The sequence below is a fragment of the Anthonomus grandis genome, chromosome 13 (assembly GCF_022605725.1).
Source record: "Anthonomus grandis grandis chromosome 13, icAntGran1.3, whole genome shotgun sequence".
NCBI classification, from domain to species: domain Eukaryota; kingdom Metazoa; phylum Arthropoda; class Insecta; order Coleoptera; family Curculionidae; genus Anthonomus; species Anthonomus grandis.
The window spans coordinates 6,144,329-6,163,706 of NC_065558.1; the positions used below are offsets into that span (position 1 = coordinate 6,144,329).

The window sequence follows — 19,378 nt, forward strand, 5'->3', positions numbered from 1 at the left end:
TTAAATAATCTTAATAAATTTAAGATCTGATAGATGATGTTTCATTTTCTAATAATGTGCAGGGACAAAGCAAATGAATGAGAAAATTCAAATATCTCAAAAACTATTATTGTTAGAAGAATTCTAATTACACGTAAATAATCGGCTTATTATAGTATTGATTACCTAAAAATATAAGTCGTCCAGGTGCCGCCACTAGAAAGTTATTAAATAAAATATGATTTTTGGGTCGGACCTTCATGAGAAAAGTTAATCATTGGTCGCTCGCTATGATTCACAAAAGTTTCCTTTATATGGCATTGGAAAAGGAAATATTGAAGCATTTTTTTCATAAAATCTTAAAGTACTGTTTAGCAAAAAATTCCAAAAAACCAAATATGCCAGAACTCGTTAAAATGAAATTTAAAATATGTCATTTCCTATAAAACTAACTTTTCGCCGAAGCACTTTTTTTATTCAAATTATAGTTTGGCCTCTAAAACAGTTTGAATTTTTTTTACTCACATTTATTTATTTATAATGGCTCATCAAGCATAACGCATCATCTGGCCCAAAAGGTATACAGCTCTTAAGCCCCTAATAACTCTGTGTCCTGAAAATTTCAAATCGTTTAAAAGCTTTATATTTGAGTTCTCGTGAATAAAAGGAATTTGAGCGATTTGTTTACTAAAACATTTTTTGTGGATCTATCATTCTTAATGTATTGAGAGGTGACATGCCAAATTTTATAGCTTCACTCCCCAATACATCCAAAGATATTAATTTTTATATGTAAAAAAGCACGAAAATTTCGGGTTGTACGTGGCGCACATATTATACCGGGTGTCTTAGGAAAGTGGTTCGCCCCTATAACCCATTTACCAAATTTCATTTTTAAGTTCAAAAAATGAAATTTGGTAAATGGGTGTAGGATCCAAATTGGGATTGCCTGACGCATTCAGTTGTTTTCTGTCACTTGATGATACTAACTTTCTTATTTTGAATGGAACCCCTCAACTTTTTTAAGATATTTTGATAGGAAATTACAATCTAAGAAAAATGACACCCCATATGTCAACTTTTGACATCTAACCTTTAAATTATTTAATTTTTTAAATTTCAACCTAGAGTGCCATGAATAATTTAAAATCGTTAATTTTACATCAAGTAGTCCTAGGAAAATATAATTGACTCTCTTTTGTTTTTCACAGCTTTCCTAGATGCGTTCAAATTCAAAAAAAAGAATTCAAATCTTACCTGAAAATTAAAAGTAATGAGGCAATTTTTTTGCCAAAAACTTAACCTTTTTAGCGCGGGGTAAATAGCATTATAAGCGAGGTTAAAATAGCTTTGGGTTATTCATAGTTGGCAGAGGTGTGACGATTGATAGACAGTTAGTCAACGAATATATATTCCAGGATTTCGTTTTAACCACCTGCCAGAAACTTGTATTGTGTATTCTACTATAATCCATTTCCTATTGCCTAGACGTTACAATTTTCGGTAAAAACCGGAATGGTTTCAGTTCTTGAATTTATTTATTAGTGCAGAAATTGGGCAAGTGTTATATTATTAGTAAATAAGTTAGTATTAACGATAATCGCTAACAAAACTGCCTACGATTTTGCCAACGTCTAATTATGATTTGCAACATCGATCCATCTTTATTCCACTCATTCAAAAAGTTATAAAGTATAAAGATTTTTTCCAGGCAGTTACAGGTTTCAAGTTCTTGGAATAATTCTTATTTTCTTCCAAGTAATTAGTGTCACTTTTGATCCTATTCCAGGCAGTCTAGCGTTTTATAAGCATGTTAAGCGATTTTTAATTTTTCGTGCCTAGTTATGTTCCATATTCAGGAATTTCAATAAATACTCAACTTCATAAGAACGAACAAATACTTCATAAGCTCTTGGTTCATTCTGCGCCCTGTTGGTATTTTCTGTGATCTCAGAAGGGCGTTCGACTGCCTTGATCACCATATTCCACTACGTCCAAAATGACAAGTATCTACTAAAAAAGAGAAGCTTAGTGGCTTCTTCTTCCAGGGAGTTGGGCCAAACAACTGCTAGAACACACTCAAACAATTTTAAAAAAATTAAACAAATACAAATCCATTGATCAGATGATCAATTTTACAACTATTACAAATACTAAATCACATCACAAATTTGTTTTGTTGTAGACCAGTCAATTTAGAATATAATGTTGAAGATTCCTAATAACCTGCATAAAAATTAACATTTTAAATAATTCTTAAAGATACTTACCATCTTTTTTTTTTTTTTTTCATTTTTTAAAGAGGTTGAAAAAATCTGCAAACAGACACCCCAGGCCGGCCTGGGGTAGTGTGGGGTTAAGGCTTTTTCCGGCCCCGACCCACTAAAAACCTTTCCTCTGTGTTAATATCAGGGAAGCACACTGGTTACATGCTTTGTCAATTTTATGCAGGGAAGCACACTGATACATGCTTTGTCAATTTTTCAAGGTAAAAAATAGCACACTTATACATGCTTTGTCAATTTTATGCAGGGAAGCACACTGATACATGCTTTGTCAATTTTTCAAGGGAAAAAATTGCACACTTATACATGCTTTGTCAATTTTATTCAGGGAAACACACTGATACATGCTTTGTCAATTTTTCAAGGGAAAAAATTGCACACTTATACATGCTTTGTCAATTTTTCAAGGGAAAAAATAGCACACTTATACATGCTTTGTCAATTTTATGCAGGGAAGCACACTGATACATGCTTTGTCAATTTTATTCAAGGAAGCACACTGATACATGATTTGTCAATTTTATTCAGGGAAGCACACTGATACATGCTTGGTCAATTTTTCAAGGGAAAAAAAAGCACACTGATACATGCTTGGTCAATTTTTCAAAGGAAAAAATAGCACACTAATACATGATTTGTCAATTTTATTCAAGGAAGCACACTGATACATGCTTTGTCAATTTTTCAAGGTAAAAAATTGCACACTTATACATGCTTTGTCAATTTTTCAAGGGAAAAAATTGCACACTTATACATGCTTTGTCAATTTTATTCAGAGAAACACACTGATACATGCTTTGTCAATTTTTCAAGGGAAAAAATTGCACACTGATACATGCTTGGTCAATTTTTCAAAGGAAAAAATAGCACACTGATACATGATTTGTCAATTTTATTCAAGGAAGCACACTGATACATGCTTTGTCAATTTTATTCAAGGAAGCACACTGATACATGCTTTGTCAATTTTATTCAAAGAAGCACACTGATACATGATTTGTCAATTTTATTCAGGGAAGCACACTGATACATGCTTTGTCAATTTTTCAAGGTAAAAAATTGCACACTTATACATGCTTTGTCAATTTTTCAAGGGAAAAAATTGCACACTTATACATGCTTTGTCAATTTTATTCAGAGAAACACACTGATACATGCTTTGTCAATTTTTCAAGGGAAAAAATTGCACACTGATACATGCTTGGTCAATTTTTCAAAGGAAAAAATAGCACACTGATACATGATTTGTCAATTTTATTCAAGGAAGCACACTGATACATGCTTTGTCAATTTTATTCAAGGAAGCACACTGATACATGCTTTGTCAATTTTATTCAAGGAAGCACACTGATACATGATTTGTCAATTTTATTCAGGGAAGCACACTGATACATGCTTTGTCAATTTTTCAAGGTAAAAAATTGCACACTTATACATGCTTTGTCAATTTTTCAAGGGAAAAAATTGCACACTTATACATGCTTTGTCAATTTTATGCAGGGAAGCAGACTGATACATGCTTTGTCAATTTTATGTAGGGAAGCACACTGATACATGCTTTGTCAATTTTTCAAGGGAAAAAATAGCACACTGGTTACATGCTTTGTCAATATTTTATGGGTTTAAGCACTTTTGGTACATGTCAGTTAAGTCAAGTCATGTCAAGTTTATGTTTTTGCCTACTAAGATAAATAAACAGGAAAAATATTTTTAAATTAACAAAATTAAAATTTAAAACGAAATACAAAACTAATACTTGATATCTTTGCTAATTTCCTACGATTGGATATTCAATAATTTTTAAAATATTTGGTTGCTTTTGAATCATATTTATAATAGCCCCTTTCTAAATTCCCTCTACCAAGAGAAAGCAATCTTAATAAAAGAAAATTTAACGCATAAATTTCCTATAGTAAACCCCTAAGATTTTAATGAGTTTGACTTTATACTAGTTTTGATTTTACACACGTGCTTAAAGTGAATTTAGCGAATAAATTCACAAGACATTTTTGAAAGTGAATGTTTTATTTACTCCTTAACTTTTTATTCATTTACCCTTGTCTTTGTGTACTTTTTGCCCCGTAAAAAGTGTGAATTTAGCGAATAAATTCACAAGAAATTTTAAAAGAGAGTGTCTACTATTTGCCCCTTTAAAATGTGAATTTAGCGAATAAATTCAGAAGACATCTTGAAAGACAGCGTCTTTTATTTGTCCCTTAAAAAATGTGAATTTAGCGAATAAATTCACAAGAAATTTTATAAGAGAGTGTCTATACTATTTGCCCCTTTAAAATGTGAATTTATCGAATAAATTCACAGGTACTTTTGAAATAGTGTCTGTATTGTTTGTCCTTATAAAATGTGAATTTAGCGAATAAATTCACAAACAATTTTGAAAGAGTGTCTTTATTGTTAGTCCCTTAAAAAATATGAATTTAGCGAATAAATTCACAAGAAAATTTGGAAGAGTGTCTTTACTGCTTGCCCCTTTAAAATGTGAATTTATCGAATAAATTCACAGATACTTTTGAAATAGTGTCTGTATTGTTTGTTCTTATAAAATGTAAATTTAGCGAATAAATTCACAAATAATTTTAAAAGAGAGTGTCTTTACTATTTGACCCTTTAAAATGTGAATTTAGCGAATAAATTCAGAAGACATCTTGAAAGACAGCGTCTTTTATTTGTCCCTTAAAAAATGTGAATTTAGCGAATAAATTCACAAGAAATTTTAAAAGAGAGTGTCTTTACTATTTGACCCTTTAAAATGTGAATTTAGCGAATAAATTCACAAGACATTTTTGAAAGTGAACGTTTTATTTACTCCTTAACTTTTTATTCATTTGCACTTGTCTTTGTGTACCTTTCGCCCCTTAAAAAGTGTGAATTTAGCGAATAAATTCACAAGAAATTTTATAAGAGAGTGTCTTTACTATTTGCCCCTTTAAAATGTGAATTTATCGAATAAATTCACAGGTACTTTTGAAATAGTGTCTGTATTGTTTGTCCTTATAAAATGTGAATTTAGCGAATAAATTCACAAGCAATTTTGAAAGAGTGTTTTTATTGTTAGTCCCTTAAAAAATATGAATTTAGCGAATAAATTCACAAGAAAATTTGGAAGAGTGTCTTTACTGCTTGCCCCTTTAAAATGTGAATTTATCGAATAAATTCACAAATAATTTTAAAAGAGAGTGTCTTTACTATTTGACCCTTTAAAATGTGAATTTAGCGAATAAATTCACAAGAAATTTTAAAAGAGAGTGTCTTTACTATTTGACCCCTTAAAATGTGAATTTAGCGAATAAATTCACAAGAAATTTAAAAAAAAAGTGTATTTACTATTTGACCCTTTAAAATGTGAATTTAGTGAATAAATTCACAAGAAATTTAAAAAAAAAGTGTATTTACTATTTGACCCTTTAAAATGTGAATTTAGCGAATAAATTCAGAAGACATCTTGAAAGACAGCGTCTTTTATTTGTCCCTTAAAAAATGTGAATTTAGCGAATAAATTCACAAGAAATTTTAAAAGAGAGTGTCTTTACTATTTGACCCTTTAAAATGTGAATTTAGCGAATAAATTCACAAGACATTTTTGAAAGTGAACGTTTTATTTACTCCTTAACTTTTTATTCATTTGCACTTGTCTTTGTGTACCTTTCGCCCCTTAAAAAGTGTGAATTTAGCGAATAAATTCACAAGAAATTTTATAAGAGAGTGTCTTTACTATTTGCCCCTGTAAAATGTGAATTTATCGAATAAATTCACAGGTACTTTTGAAATAGTGTCTGTATTGTTTGTCCTTATAAAATGACCCTTTAAAATGTGAATTTAGCGAATAAATTCAGAAGACATCTTGAAAGACAGCGTCTTTTATTTGTCCCTTAAAAAATGTGAATTTAGCGAATAAATTCACAAGAAATGTTAAAAGAGAGTGTCTTTACTATTTGACCCTTTAAAATGTGAATTTAGCGAATAAATTCACAAGGAATTTTAAAAGAGAGTGTCTTTACTATTTGCCCTTTTAAAATGTGAAGTTAGCGAATAAATTCACAAGACATTTTTGAAAGTAAACGTTTTATTTACTCCTTAACTTTTTATTCATTTGCACTTGTCTTTGTGTACCTTTTGCCCCTTAAAAAGTGTGAATTTAGCGAATAAATTCACAAGAAATTTTATAAGAGAGTGTCTATACTATTTGCCCCTTTAAAATGTGAATTTATTGAATAAATTCACAAGAAAATTTGAAAGAGTGTCTTTACTGCTTGCCCCTTTAAAATGTGAATTTAGCGAATAAATTCACAAGAAATTTTAAAAGAGAGTGTTTACTATTTGCCCCCTTTAAAATGTGAATTTATCGAATAAATTTACAGATACTTTTGAAATAGTGTCTGTATTGTTTGTTCTTATAAAATGTAAATTTAGTGAATAAATTCACCAATAATTTTAAAAGAGAGTGTCTTTACTATTTGACCCTTTAAAATGTGAATTTAGCGAATAAATTCACAAGAAATTTTAAAAGAGAGTGTATTTACTATTTGACCCTTTGAAATGTGAATTTAGCGAATAAATTCACAAGAAATTTTAAAAGAAAGTGTATTTACTATTTGACCCTTTAAAATGTGAATTTAGCGAATAAATTCAGAAGACATCTTGAAAGACAGCGTCTTTTATTTGTCCCTTAAAAAATGTGAATTTAGCGAATAAATTCACAAGACATTTTTGAAAGTGAACGTTTTATTTACTCCTTAACTTTTTATTCATTTGCACTTGTCTTTGTGTACCTTTTGCCCCTTAAAAAGTGTGAATTTAGCGAATAAATTCACAAGAAATTTTAAAAGAGAGTGTTTTTACTATTTACCCCTTTAATAGTGCAGTACCTGTGAATTTATCGAATAAATTCACAGGTACTTTTGAAATAGTGTCTGTATTGTTTGTCCTTATAAAATGTGAATTTAGCGAATAAATTCACAAGACATTTTTGAAAGTGAATGTTTTATTTACTCCTTAACTTTTTATTCATTTACCCTTGTCTTTGTGTACCTTTTGCCCCTTAAAAAGTGTGAATTTAGCGAATAAATTCACAAAAAATTTTAAAAGAGAGTGTCTTTACTATTTGCCCCTTTAAAATGTGAATTTATCGAATAAATTCACAGGTACTTTTGAAATAGTGTCTGTATTGTTTGTCCTTATAAAATGTGAATTTAGCGAATAAATTCACTAATAATTTTAAAAGAGAGTGTCTTTACTATTTGCCCCTTTAAAATGTGACTTTAGCGAATAAATTCACAAGACATTTTTAAAAGTCAATATTTTATTTACTCCTTAACTTTTTATTCATTTACCCTTGTCTTTGTGTACCTTTTGCCTCTTAAAAGTGTGAATTTAGCGAATAAATTCACAAACAATTTTGAAAGAGTGTCTTTATTGTTAGTCTCTTAAAAATATGAATTTAGCGAATAAATTCACAAGACATGTTTAAAAGTCAATATTTTATTTACTTTTTAACTTTTTATTCATTTACCCTTGTCTTTGTGTACCTTTTGCCCCTTAAAAGTGTGAATTTAGCGAATAAATTCACAAGACATTTTTGAAAGTGAATGTTTTATTTACTCCTTAACTTTTTATTTATTTACCCTCGTCTTTGTGTACCTTTTGCCCCTTAAAAAGTGTGAATTTAGCGAATAAATTCACAAGACATTTTAAAAGAGAGTGTTTTTACTATTTACCCCTTTAAAATGTGAATTTAGCGAATAAATTCACAAGAAATTTTAAAAGAGAGTGTCTTTACTATTTGCCCCTTTAAAATGTGAATTTAGCGAATAAATTCACAAGACATTTTTAAAAGTCAATATTTTATTTACTCCTTAACTTTTTATTCATTTACCCTTGTCTTTGTGTACCTTTTGCCCCTTAAAAGTGTGAATTTAGCGAATAAATTCACAAACAATTTTGAAAGTGTCTTTATTGTTAGTCCCTTAAAAAATATGAATTTAGCGAATAAATTCACAAGAAAATTTTCAAAGAAGAATGTCTTTATTTAACCCTGTACTTTTTTACCCTTGTCTTCATTTACCCCTTAAAAAACGTGAATTTAGCGAATAAATTCACGTTTGTCTTGTTTCAAAATAAATGAATTGAATATACAATCGTAGGTAATAAATCACTAGTAAATACCCAACGCTTTTGCAGAATTGGACGAACAGTTATAATATGTATGCAAAATAAAATATTATTACTGCACCTATAATTATTTTGTTCTTATATTCTTCTTTAAACGTGAATTTAGCGAATAAATCCACGATAAACATGATTTTTCAAAAATCATTTACCATGTAAATTTAACGAATAAATACTAATAAAATATGAATTTAATGTAAAGGCCAAACATGCATATCCAATCCTAACAATACCTTGGAAATTACACCTTTCACTCCGCTTACTATAATATACTGGCCAAAATTTAATATATGTTTCAAACTTACCCGCAGTTGCAAAGACAAACGTATCTTCCACACACAAAAAACTGCCACATATACACTCACAATCACAAAGAACTTTACGGCACTACTTCTTCCGAACCGATCCTTTCGGCTGCTGCAACAAGACTGAACAAACTACCAAACTTTCACCTGCTCTCCCACCCATCCCCACCCCGAACCCATCCGATCATCCCCGAGACTCAACGATCTCGGTTAACACTCAAAGTGTGCTGCGCGCTTATAGTTACTTTCACTTTTTGTGCGCATCGAAGAATACGATTTTAAGTCTTTGTGACATCTATTACGTAGAAATGATTTAACTAAAGTTTTGCATTATTTGAAATGTAATGTAGCAATGCCATCAGGATTTCGGGATTAAGAAAATCAGACCCCTTAGTAAAATCTACTAAGAGAAATATCATTGACAACATTTGCCATTGTGGTCGCACAACTATTATAGATATTTCCAGATTGTTTATGTGGTAGTATCGAGAACTTGTTAATATTTTTTGGCACTTGTATATCCAAAACTGGTTCTAGAATCTGGGATGTAATTGGTAGCACATTAATTGATCTAGAGTCTGTAGGGAAGAGATAAGACAATGTGTTCCTTTAAACATTTAGGAAAATAGTTGTTTTTTAAGCATTCATTAATAATACTGGAAATATAGTCACCAATATGAAGACAATAAAGATCAAAAAGTATATTGTACACCTCATAGTTCCCTATTGGCTTAAAATTGAAAGAACAATCAATATATTGTTTTGTTTATTGTTTAAATAGTAATCTAGAAGTTCTGGATCTAAGGGAAGGAAGAGGAAGGATCTTGATTGATATTTAACCAACGTTAAATATCCATCAACTTAAGGGGCTTTATTTTACATTATGTAAATTAAAAATTACTGTATGAAACTATGTTGGGATAGTTTAGTAACATTCATTTCAAGTTATAGATTTTTTTTTGTAATTAATCAAATATCTATCAACCATATTTCAGCCTACACTTGTATACTTTTGAATAAATAATGAGGCACTTTGAGGTATAACAAAAGTCTTAGGAGCCGAAAATAAATTTAGCATATGGCACCCGGGCAGGAAAAACGTACGAAATTTTTCCAGAATTTTCAAACGATTTAATTATCGAAACGATTTTTTGGCCCACTATCCGGCTGGATATTTATTTAAAGGTTAAAAATAGACGAGAGAGGATTTAGGTGGCCAATAACGTTATTTTACGACTTCGATTCTGGATTACTTTACTGCGAGTGAGCAAAACCAGACGGCGGTCTTTAATATACAGTTGGAAAAATACCCATAACTTTCGAGTACTTCTTTACATTTTTAGGGCTTTAATCTGGTATTTCCTGCACCAATCTCTTTTGAGAAAAATAATCAAAAGCTATAATAGATTAATTGCAAATTTTTTACTTCAGCTGTGTTACAAACTCCTTTTTTCAAGTCATTTTGTTTCGTCTAAGCAAATGAATTCAATTGACTGAAAGAGACAAAATGGTTAAAACTGCCTGGAAGAAAATTTATTTTTTTTTTCATTAGTTTTTTATTTCTCCCGAAAAATCGAAATTGTTTATTTAAAGTCAAAACTATTTTTGTCCCTTAAAATCGGTAACTATTACCCACTGGCGAAGTATGTCCTTGCAAATGCTGTGAGTAGGTAGGCAACACTTGATGCAGCAACCACCATACAGTGGTTTGATATACGGAACAAAAGGGATAAAATTTGTTTTATTTTTGTTATATACTGGGAAGAAGAGTTAGGCAGGACTACGGCGAGTTTCGAACACTTTTGCAGGCAGCTGAAGTAGTTGATCAAATGATATAGAACGAAATGATATATTGGCTCTCTTTTTAGGCAAGTAAAGCAAAAATTACAAGATATCAACTGCTTGTTAGAATTTTTTTCAGGTAGTTTAAAAGTGAGCTAAAATTAAGCCACTTTCTTTAATAATTACCTAGAAAATGCTTCAACTGTCTGTAAGAAAAACTATTTTGTTTTTTCCAGACAGTTGAACTAATTTGTTTTTCTTTTTTCAACGGTCTGAAATAAATCAAAGAGCAAATAAAACCGATATTTTCAACTGTTTTAAAGAAAATGTATTGAATTTCGCCTTTGGCTTCAGGTGCCTAAAAGAAGAGTTATTCTATTTGTTCCAGGAGATTTATTAGTAATTTTTTGTATGTAATTAATTGCAATTTTAACTTACTTGTTCTTCAAGTACGTGAAACAAATAAAATGGTTCAAGTGCCATAAAAAGTCATACAATATTTTTGCATTTGCTGACTGGAATATGTTGAAAAAATCTTTGACTACCTATTTTTTCCACCATTAACCCATTTTGTCATTTCTTTCATTTTTGTAAAATAAATATAATCGTTTTAAGAAAGCCTTAACGAAAAATCTCGACAAAACCCAAAAAAAGTGCATGAACAAATTTAAAATTTAATTTCGGACCATTCCGAACAACTTTCTGGGCAAAAAGTTCCATATCAATACATTTTGATCCAGTAAATCTATGTATGAATGAGCTGTAAATGATCACTTTAGCTGTACCACTAAATATTCCTCATTCTACACGAGATTTTTGGATTGGAAAAACCAACGTTTCAATTATAAATAATAAACCTCGCCAACCTTTGGCAAATATCCATAAAAAACCAGCTGTACAACTGAGACCATCGATAACTTATTAATAGAGATATTTTTTTAAATAGTTCTTGTAAGCCTAGTAGTACAACAAAATGCACAATTAGGTAGTTTCTTAATAACCCTGGATTGGTCATTTTAACGTAAAACAGACTTATTCCAGGCCACCCCATAAGTTGCCTCTATGTACGTTTCTCGTTGGTTTATTCAGACCAAATTTTCCGAATCCTTTAAAGATATTTCGACACTGGAAAACGTGATATTTATTATACCACATGGTTATAAAATGCGAGTCCACACGTGGGTGTGCAGATTTATTTGAGAAAAAAGTTGTCTTTGACTTTCGTACTAGGAAAATTTAACTTAACCTCATTTTTTTTTAAAGGAATCTGCTGTTGAATTATTTAACATGATTAATGGGACACCATGTATATTTTTCCTGTAAAATTCAATTTTATCGTAAGAAGAAATATCAGCTTTATTTAATGTTTTAATTGATTTATTTGTTTGTTTATTTAATTGTAAACTGGAACGTGCCATTTCCAGCCCTGAAATTGGCCCAAATACATTATTTTAGATTTTATTTCTTTCGAAAAAAAAACAGTTTTATTTGAACTAAACCTGCGGCGACATTACCCACTGAGGACGTTGAAACTTTATTAATAAATATCAGCTTCATTGTTAAAATCCGAAAAATAGTTATTAATTTTAGTTACGTCAGTTAAATTAGAATTAACATCAGGTTTTGGGTCTGGAGAAATTTAAGCCTTTTTCCTGTTGCCCAGAAATCCTTCCCTTTATTTAAACACACTGAATTGAAATATGCAATTTATAATTTCGAAGTTTTCGATAATATCGTGGACGTGGGACGTGAGTCTCTTTTATGATTAACATAATAATTATTATAAGTTTTGTCCCATAATTTTAATAAAAGTTTAATTTTTGGAGTCCATTCAAGTAATAGGAGCTCTCATAATAAATATCATCCCATGGTACATAATATACGTCTAATTTTTGCAGTAATTTTGAGCTTTAAAGTGAGTGATGATCACTTAATACAACTACACTGGACCGTAAATCGGACAACGAAAATTTGGTTCAAATTCAATCCTTAATACCTTTTTCTGTATTACATCGATTTTGATACTTTTTTGCCGAACTTTAGACCGTTTAATTGTCATAATTTTTTCATACCGAAGCTACAAACATTTCCAAGTGACTTGTTGTTATACAGGGGTTAATGAAAAGTTGAATTTTCCTCTAAACTTTTAAACACTCTGTGGAAAAAATTCACAACTGAATAATGATTCTTTTTTGCTGCATTTTCAAACCTCATCTTTTTTTTTAACAATTTTTTTTTTAATTCCTTCCGATATCTGTATTCTTAATCACTGGCTTAAAGAAAACAGTGCAACAATGCTTTAGTAACGAGAATTTGTTTTTAAAGAGATTGCAAAGTTGGATGTTATGATGATAAAAGAAATATGTAGTAGAAGTTTCCATGTCAAAAAGATTGTTATCAACGAATTACAGATTTAATTTTGCTGAAAATTTTTGTGTTTTTTGAAGCGTTTTGTACGTTATTTTTGAAAGTGTGTTTCGGAGCTGTTGCGTTTAAAAGCGATGAGCACAGAAGAAGTGTCACAAACCGTTCGATTAGGTATATTGCAGAACGGCTTGGCCGGCGATACAAAGGTTTAGACAAACTGGTTCTTATTCAAGTAGAACTGGACAGGGAAGACGAATGAATGGCCACAAATGCAGTTGAGGATCGATTTTTTCGTCTCCAAGTTCTTGGAGCGAACAGCAAGAACTCCAGCTGTGGTAAGAAGACTGGCAGATGTTTATATGGTATCTTGGTTTCACCTGATGCGGATCAGAATTTAACATCTCGTGTACCTGCTACAGGTCCTCTATTCGGTGCGGCTAATCGCAGCTTGCTCGAACTCATGCTGATTGGAACATGGACGAATGGCGAAATGTTCTTTTTACAGGCGAGTCTCGTGTTACCTGACGGACGTCAAAAAGTATGAAGAAAGCTCGGAGAATACCCTCAATGTTGTATCACTCCTAGAGTGCAATTTGGTTGCAAAGGAGTGATGATGTGGGGTGGTATTTCATTGGAAGGCCGTACAGACCAGTTGTTACGCCGAAAGATACATTAAGGAATGCTTAGAAGAACATGTGGTGCCTTATAAGCCATTTATAGGAGAACATTTTATCTTAATGGGCCTCAACATTATTGAGTTTATAAGGCCTAAAAATTTAAAATAAAAAAAAATCACTATTATCAAAAAATTGGGATACGGATCATGTTGATGTGGGGTGAAATTGGTGCTTTAGTGTGTTGAAATTAAAAGGAAAATCTCTGAAAAAATCCAATTTTATTTTTTGCCCTCTTACTTAGTTACTCAAAAATTACCTTTTTAATTTTTGATTTCTCATGAAAAATCGAAATTGTTTTTTAAAGTCAAAACTATTTTTGTCCCTTAAAATTGGTAACTGTCACCCACTGGCGAAGTATGTCCTTTAAGCCTGTAAGCAAATGCTGTGAGTGGGTAGGCAACACTTGACACAGCAACGCCCCATACAGTGGTTTGGTATACGGAACAAAAGGGACAAAATTTGTTTTATACTGGGAAGAAGAGTTGAGCAGGACTACGGCGAGTTTCAAACTTTGACTGCGTTTGAGAAGAACTGACAAACGAGTGGCAACAAATACCCCAAGATGCGATCGCTTCTTTAATAATTGAATCTATGCCCGAAAAAATGAGAGTTGTGACTCAAGCTCGTGGGGGAAATACCGGATTTTAGAAAAAAATTATAAATCTTAAAACCTCCGTTATCCATACATGTTTTGTTGCTAATAACACATTATTGTATTGTTTCCTTTAAGCCAGTGCTTTTTCTTCAAAAATACAGATATCGGAATGAATCAAAAAACAAATTGTTGAGAAAAGATGAGGCTTGAAAATGCAGCAAAAAGAATCATTATTCTGCATTTTTTCCACAGAGTGTTTAGAGTCAAATTCGACCTTTTATTAATCCCTGTATATTTGTAGTAATTTTTTTAGCTTCGATATAAAAGAATAATGACAATATAACTGCCTAAAATTAAGAAAAAAATTATTAAAATAGATTTAATCCTGAAAAGTTATTAAGGATTGAATGTGAACCAAATTTTCGTTGTCCGGTTAATTTTGCGAGCCAATTTAATTTGTACCTTTTCTTACCTAAACTCGTCTGTCAAACGTCGCTTATGTCAATGTCACCGCTGTCACCGACAACTATATCACGTCATTTCCCCCCATTTTTCCATTAATTTTTTCACGTAATTTTTTTTTGTCCTCGTTAAAATTCCTTTTTCGAAATTATTTGTGATACGTACGATCGTAAATTAATAATGTTTTAGAGCAGCCCGGCCTCGAGGAACAGAAGTAATTCTAGTACGCGTTACGCATTCTTGAGCATGAGACAATACCCGGGAGCGTCTCGGGATCAGTCAAGCGAACTTTTTCTAGTGTAAATGGAACGGTTTCAATACGAAGTCCTCCTCACGTATCGCGAAAATGGCGAGCGAATATTTAATGGCGATTTTAAAAAGCACCGTGGGCGTCGAAGAAAAGAGGGAGGAGGGAGATGGACCGCCGTCTGCGCCCCCTTCTTTTTGTCCCAGCTCCAAGAACAGTTCTGTTGGGGACTTTGAGGACTTGGACCATCGTAAAGAGAGTTACACTTTGTTTGAAGAAGGTATCAATTAAAGCAATTTTGTCCTATCGAATGTTCTTGTGATCCCAGAGTAATTTTTACACATTGGGATGTTAATAGGGTGAATTTTTTTTCCTGTACCAGTTTTGTTCATTCTTGGATCAAGGCATTTGTTGACTAAATGTCTTTCACCTAAATATTGTGGGCTCTGTAGTTTGTTCATTTGGCACAGTGGAAAACACTAAAAATAATATTCGTGTTGTACTTACTACATTACTTTCTTTTACTTTTTAGGAATTGTACAAGATTTTTATACATTTTTTTTAATTGCTGCAGTTTGTAATTAAATTCAAATTTTGCCCCGGAACTTTGACCACGCTTCTCTCATTTCCACCTAGAGGGCGCTTCTCAAGCATTTGTCCCCGGTAATAAGGCAACCCGCATTTCTCTCATCTGTATTTTCTATGCCTCCGTGCCTTGTGCATTAATACCAACATAAAAAAATTAGTGTGTGTACGCAATCGATTCAATTCAATAATCTGTTTGAATAGTAATGTAAATTGTGGCCAATATATACAGGGTGAGTTATTAATATTACACGAAAATAGAGGGCATATTCCTTGGGTCAAAATATTGAAAAAACTTCTTATAAACTTAGAGACACGGGGCGTTGAAATTTTAAATTAATTTAATTTTTTTTTTAATAATGTGAAAGTAAACGAGAATACCTTTATGAAATTAGGTATAGGGAGGTTTTCTAGGGTGCTAAATTTAAGTTTTTTGATAGTTTTCATGTCACTAATAGAGGGCGCCACTTATTACCTTTTGTAGTACAACAATGTAAACAGCTATTTTATTTATTAAAATTAATTTTAATAAAATCAAGGGTTGTAGCGTTTTATTTTTTTTTTGGTTGCTTTTATAATGTAATAATTTAAAATATTGTATGAAAATACTACTGATCGCGACATCTAGTGCAAAGTCGTTTAATGACCTTGTAAAAAAATAAGAGCCCCTAGATGGCGTTAGCTGTTCTTCGCTTTAAATTTTAAACAATTTACTGGAATCAGGTTGTTTTCTCTCTCTCTCTCTAACGTGATTTTTCTATCTGTTTGTCCTTTTTCATTGGTCATGTACGCCATGCTCAAGGATCAACTTTTTACGTTACAACTTTGTTGTCATTGTTTTTCCTGTAATTTTAATACTGAATACTGCCTTTGGGGATTAGATTGATTTCCGTGCTCACTGCAACTTGTTGGAACATATTTAACTCCTTGTATGTCCATTTCTCTGCCATCTTGCTCTAGTTTCACGACACTTTTATCGGTACCACTGATACACAGTTTCGAGTCATTTGCCACAATTATTTCCTGTCCTGAGTGCAAATCGGTAATGTCCTTTAGCAGACCACGATTCCCTGTCATGTGAGATGACGCGCCACTGTCCACGTACCATGACGAGCCATCATATTAACACCCAGAGCAGCAGAAAATAAACTCTTCCCTCCTCGATGATCCTTATTTTTGGTAGGATTTAAGGATTGAGCCGGGTCCTTTTTATTTTGAGCAGGACATTGATTTTTATAATGTCCTTTCTGCTTACAGCTCCAGCACCATGGGGGTTTCTTAAATTTCCTGGAAACTAAAGCACTGTCCCCGTTTAGTTTGCCATTTTGCCACTTTTTGTCCTGAAGTAATTTGGTCTTTACAAAGTCCGAGGTTATATCTACACCCGAATTTTCAAGGGCCATAACCATAGGCTCGTACTCTTCAGTCAGTCCCTGCAACATTATAACTCCTAAGAATTCATCATCCAATGGAGATCAGTTGCTGGGAAAGAGCCATTACTTGATTTACGTAGCTCTCCATGGTGCTAAAGTTTTCTAGCCTTATGGAGCATAAACTTCGGAGCAGTCTAAGTCTTCGATGCAACCCTTTGTCTTCAAACGCCTTTTCAAGGGCACTGCATGCATCCTTAGCGTTTTCGGCTTGCATCACGTGCGGAAACGTCGACTTATCCAGAGAAAGAATTATTTTTGACAAGGCTTTCTCCTCACGTCGCGCTTTAGCCGCACTATCAGCATCCGCAGCCCATTTTCCAGTAACACAGTTCCAAAGTCCGTCTAACTTTAATAACGCACTCATTTGGAACTTCCACACCGAATAATTTTCACTATCTTTCAGTTTATCAACTGCCGAACCGATTATTGTACTTTCGTTACTCGCCATTATATTTTTTAATGACGCAACGGCACGACTAAACAAACTTAAAAATAAACCAAATCAAGTGTTTTGGCCCATAACCTGTTGGAATATACAGGATTCAGGACGCAATGAAAACACCAAGATTAATTTATTTAAGCTATTTATTTCAAGAACGAAATTAATCGATAAAAGTTAATAATTGTAGTTGTCTGGCGGAGCCCGTTTTATAATCATTACATTTTATCGATTAATTTCGTTCTTTAAATAAATAGCTTAAATAAATTAATCTTGGTGTTTTCATTGCGTCCTGAATCCTGTATATTCCAACACAACTTATCTATCTCTATCTAAGTGGGGCAACCCTGTATGTCAATTTTTGTACAATCTCCCCTGCAGTATAGTCTGATTTTTTGCTTAGGCACACTTTTATAACACAGAAAAAGGTGCTGAGGTGCATGGAGGGTATACCGCCTGATGTATCATGTACAAAATATTTTCCCTAACTTTCCCAAGCCTGTACATTTTACAGCTTGTAGATTATTATATACAAAAAATTAAATTTTGCTTTTAATCAACATAAACATAATGGCAGTGGGATAGGAAACTTTGTAAATAAAATAATAACTATTCTAAAGATTTCCTCCTGGATTATGAGTCTTACTCAGTTCAGGAATGAATGCCTCGGATTTTAAATATTAGGAAAGTTGTCACTACTTATCCCTCTAAAATGTATATTATGTATTTTAATCTATTTTATTGTATACCTAGGTATGTTGATTATTTAAAATGAACAACTTATGTCACACTATTTTTGTAACTTTTAAATGGTAGTCTAACTTAACTAGACTTAATAAATTACCTACCTGAATTGAATATTGTTATATTTTATAGATTATATTATATCATCTACAAGCCAATAAAAAATTCCCTCCCAATTTTAGACACGATGGGGGGCGTTCGTTCACCAGGAGCGGCCCGAGGCCGAACAGTCAAAGAGTTCGAAGATCAACTGACGAGCCTCAAAAAGGAAAATTTCAACCTCAAGTTGCGCATTTACTTCCTCGAGGAGAAGATGGGCGTGAATTTCAACCTTAATAGCGACAACATCGTGAAACAGAACGTCGAGCTTAAAGTGAACCTGGCGAACTTGCACTCGGAGGCGAACGAGAAGCACAAACTGTTGGGCGAGGCCGTTGCCGCTTTGGAGATCCAGGACGAGGAACTGGTCAAGAGCAGGGAGTTGATTAAGACGAAGGAGGAGGAGATTAGTCAGTTGCAACAGGAGTTGGAGAGTGTACGCTTACAATTACAGGTTAGTATTTTGTAAAGGTGTGCGAGGATTTCAAATTATTTGCCTATACATGGGACACCTTGTATAGGCAAATAATGAAATAATTAATTGCAACATTTTAGCAGGCATTTCTGAACAATTAAATTAAGATATTTTAAAAACAGTGTAATGAATGGAGAATCTAACAGTCGACTTCTTATAAAAAAATTGTTTATCACCTCGCAGATTTGAGGCAAAAACGACCAAGTCCCTCCATATGTTACGCCTCTGGCAATTTTTTTAAAAATTGGCTTCATCAATAATTGACAATTCACTACAATAACCTGCATGCGAAATTTAATTAAAATTGAGCTGATAAATAAACAAATAATTATTCTTAACTTAACATCCTGTATCTTTGTTACTAAACATTTCTGAGAAAAAATTTATGATGAAAGTCTTTTTAAATGACATTTAAACTGGACCAACCTGTATATTGACATTTCAGATTTATTTATTTGTTTTTATTATATTTATTTATCTGTTTGTTTAGTTTATTTATATACACATTTAAAAAAAATGAAAGACGCCAAAAGGTCTAATTTGCGTTTATAATAAATCTCTCTCTCTATTCCTTAAATCTTCTAGAAACTGTGTTTTTCTCTGAGCTTACCTATATACAATAAAAATACATTATGCACAATGAAAATTGAACTTTTTTTTGGTATAACACAGTTTAATTTCTTAAGAACTCCTATTTTCATAAGCCACTGCCAGAACTTCA

The 19,378-nt window shown here is 32.2% G+C and overlaps 1 protein-coding gene across 5 annotated transcripts in view; it reads left to right on the forward strand.

Moving 5' to 3' along the window:
- The window catches only part of LOC126743894 (centrosomin), an 88,828-nt gene that overhangs the window by 38,720 nt on the left and 30,730 nt on the right, over positions 1-19,378 (forward strand). For 4 of the 5 annotated variants that reach the window (XM_050451151.1, XM_050451147.1, XM_050451152.1 and 1 more), the window contains exon 3: positions 18,266-18,636. In XM_050451151.1, the coding sequence (XP_050307108.1) occupies positions 18,266-18,636 (371 nt within the window). Of the gene's footprint in view, positions 1-14,671; positions 15,163-18,265; positions 18,637-19,378 lie in introns of those variants that run through there. The other variant, XM_050451148.1, reaches the window with a different exon arrangement.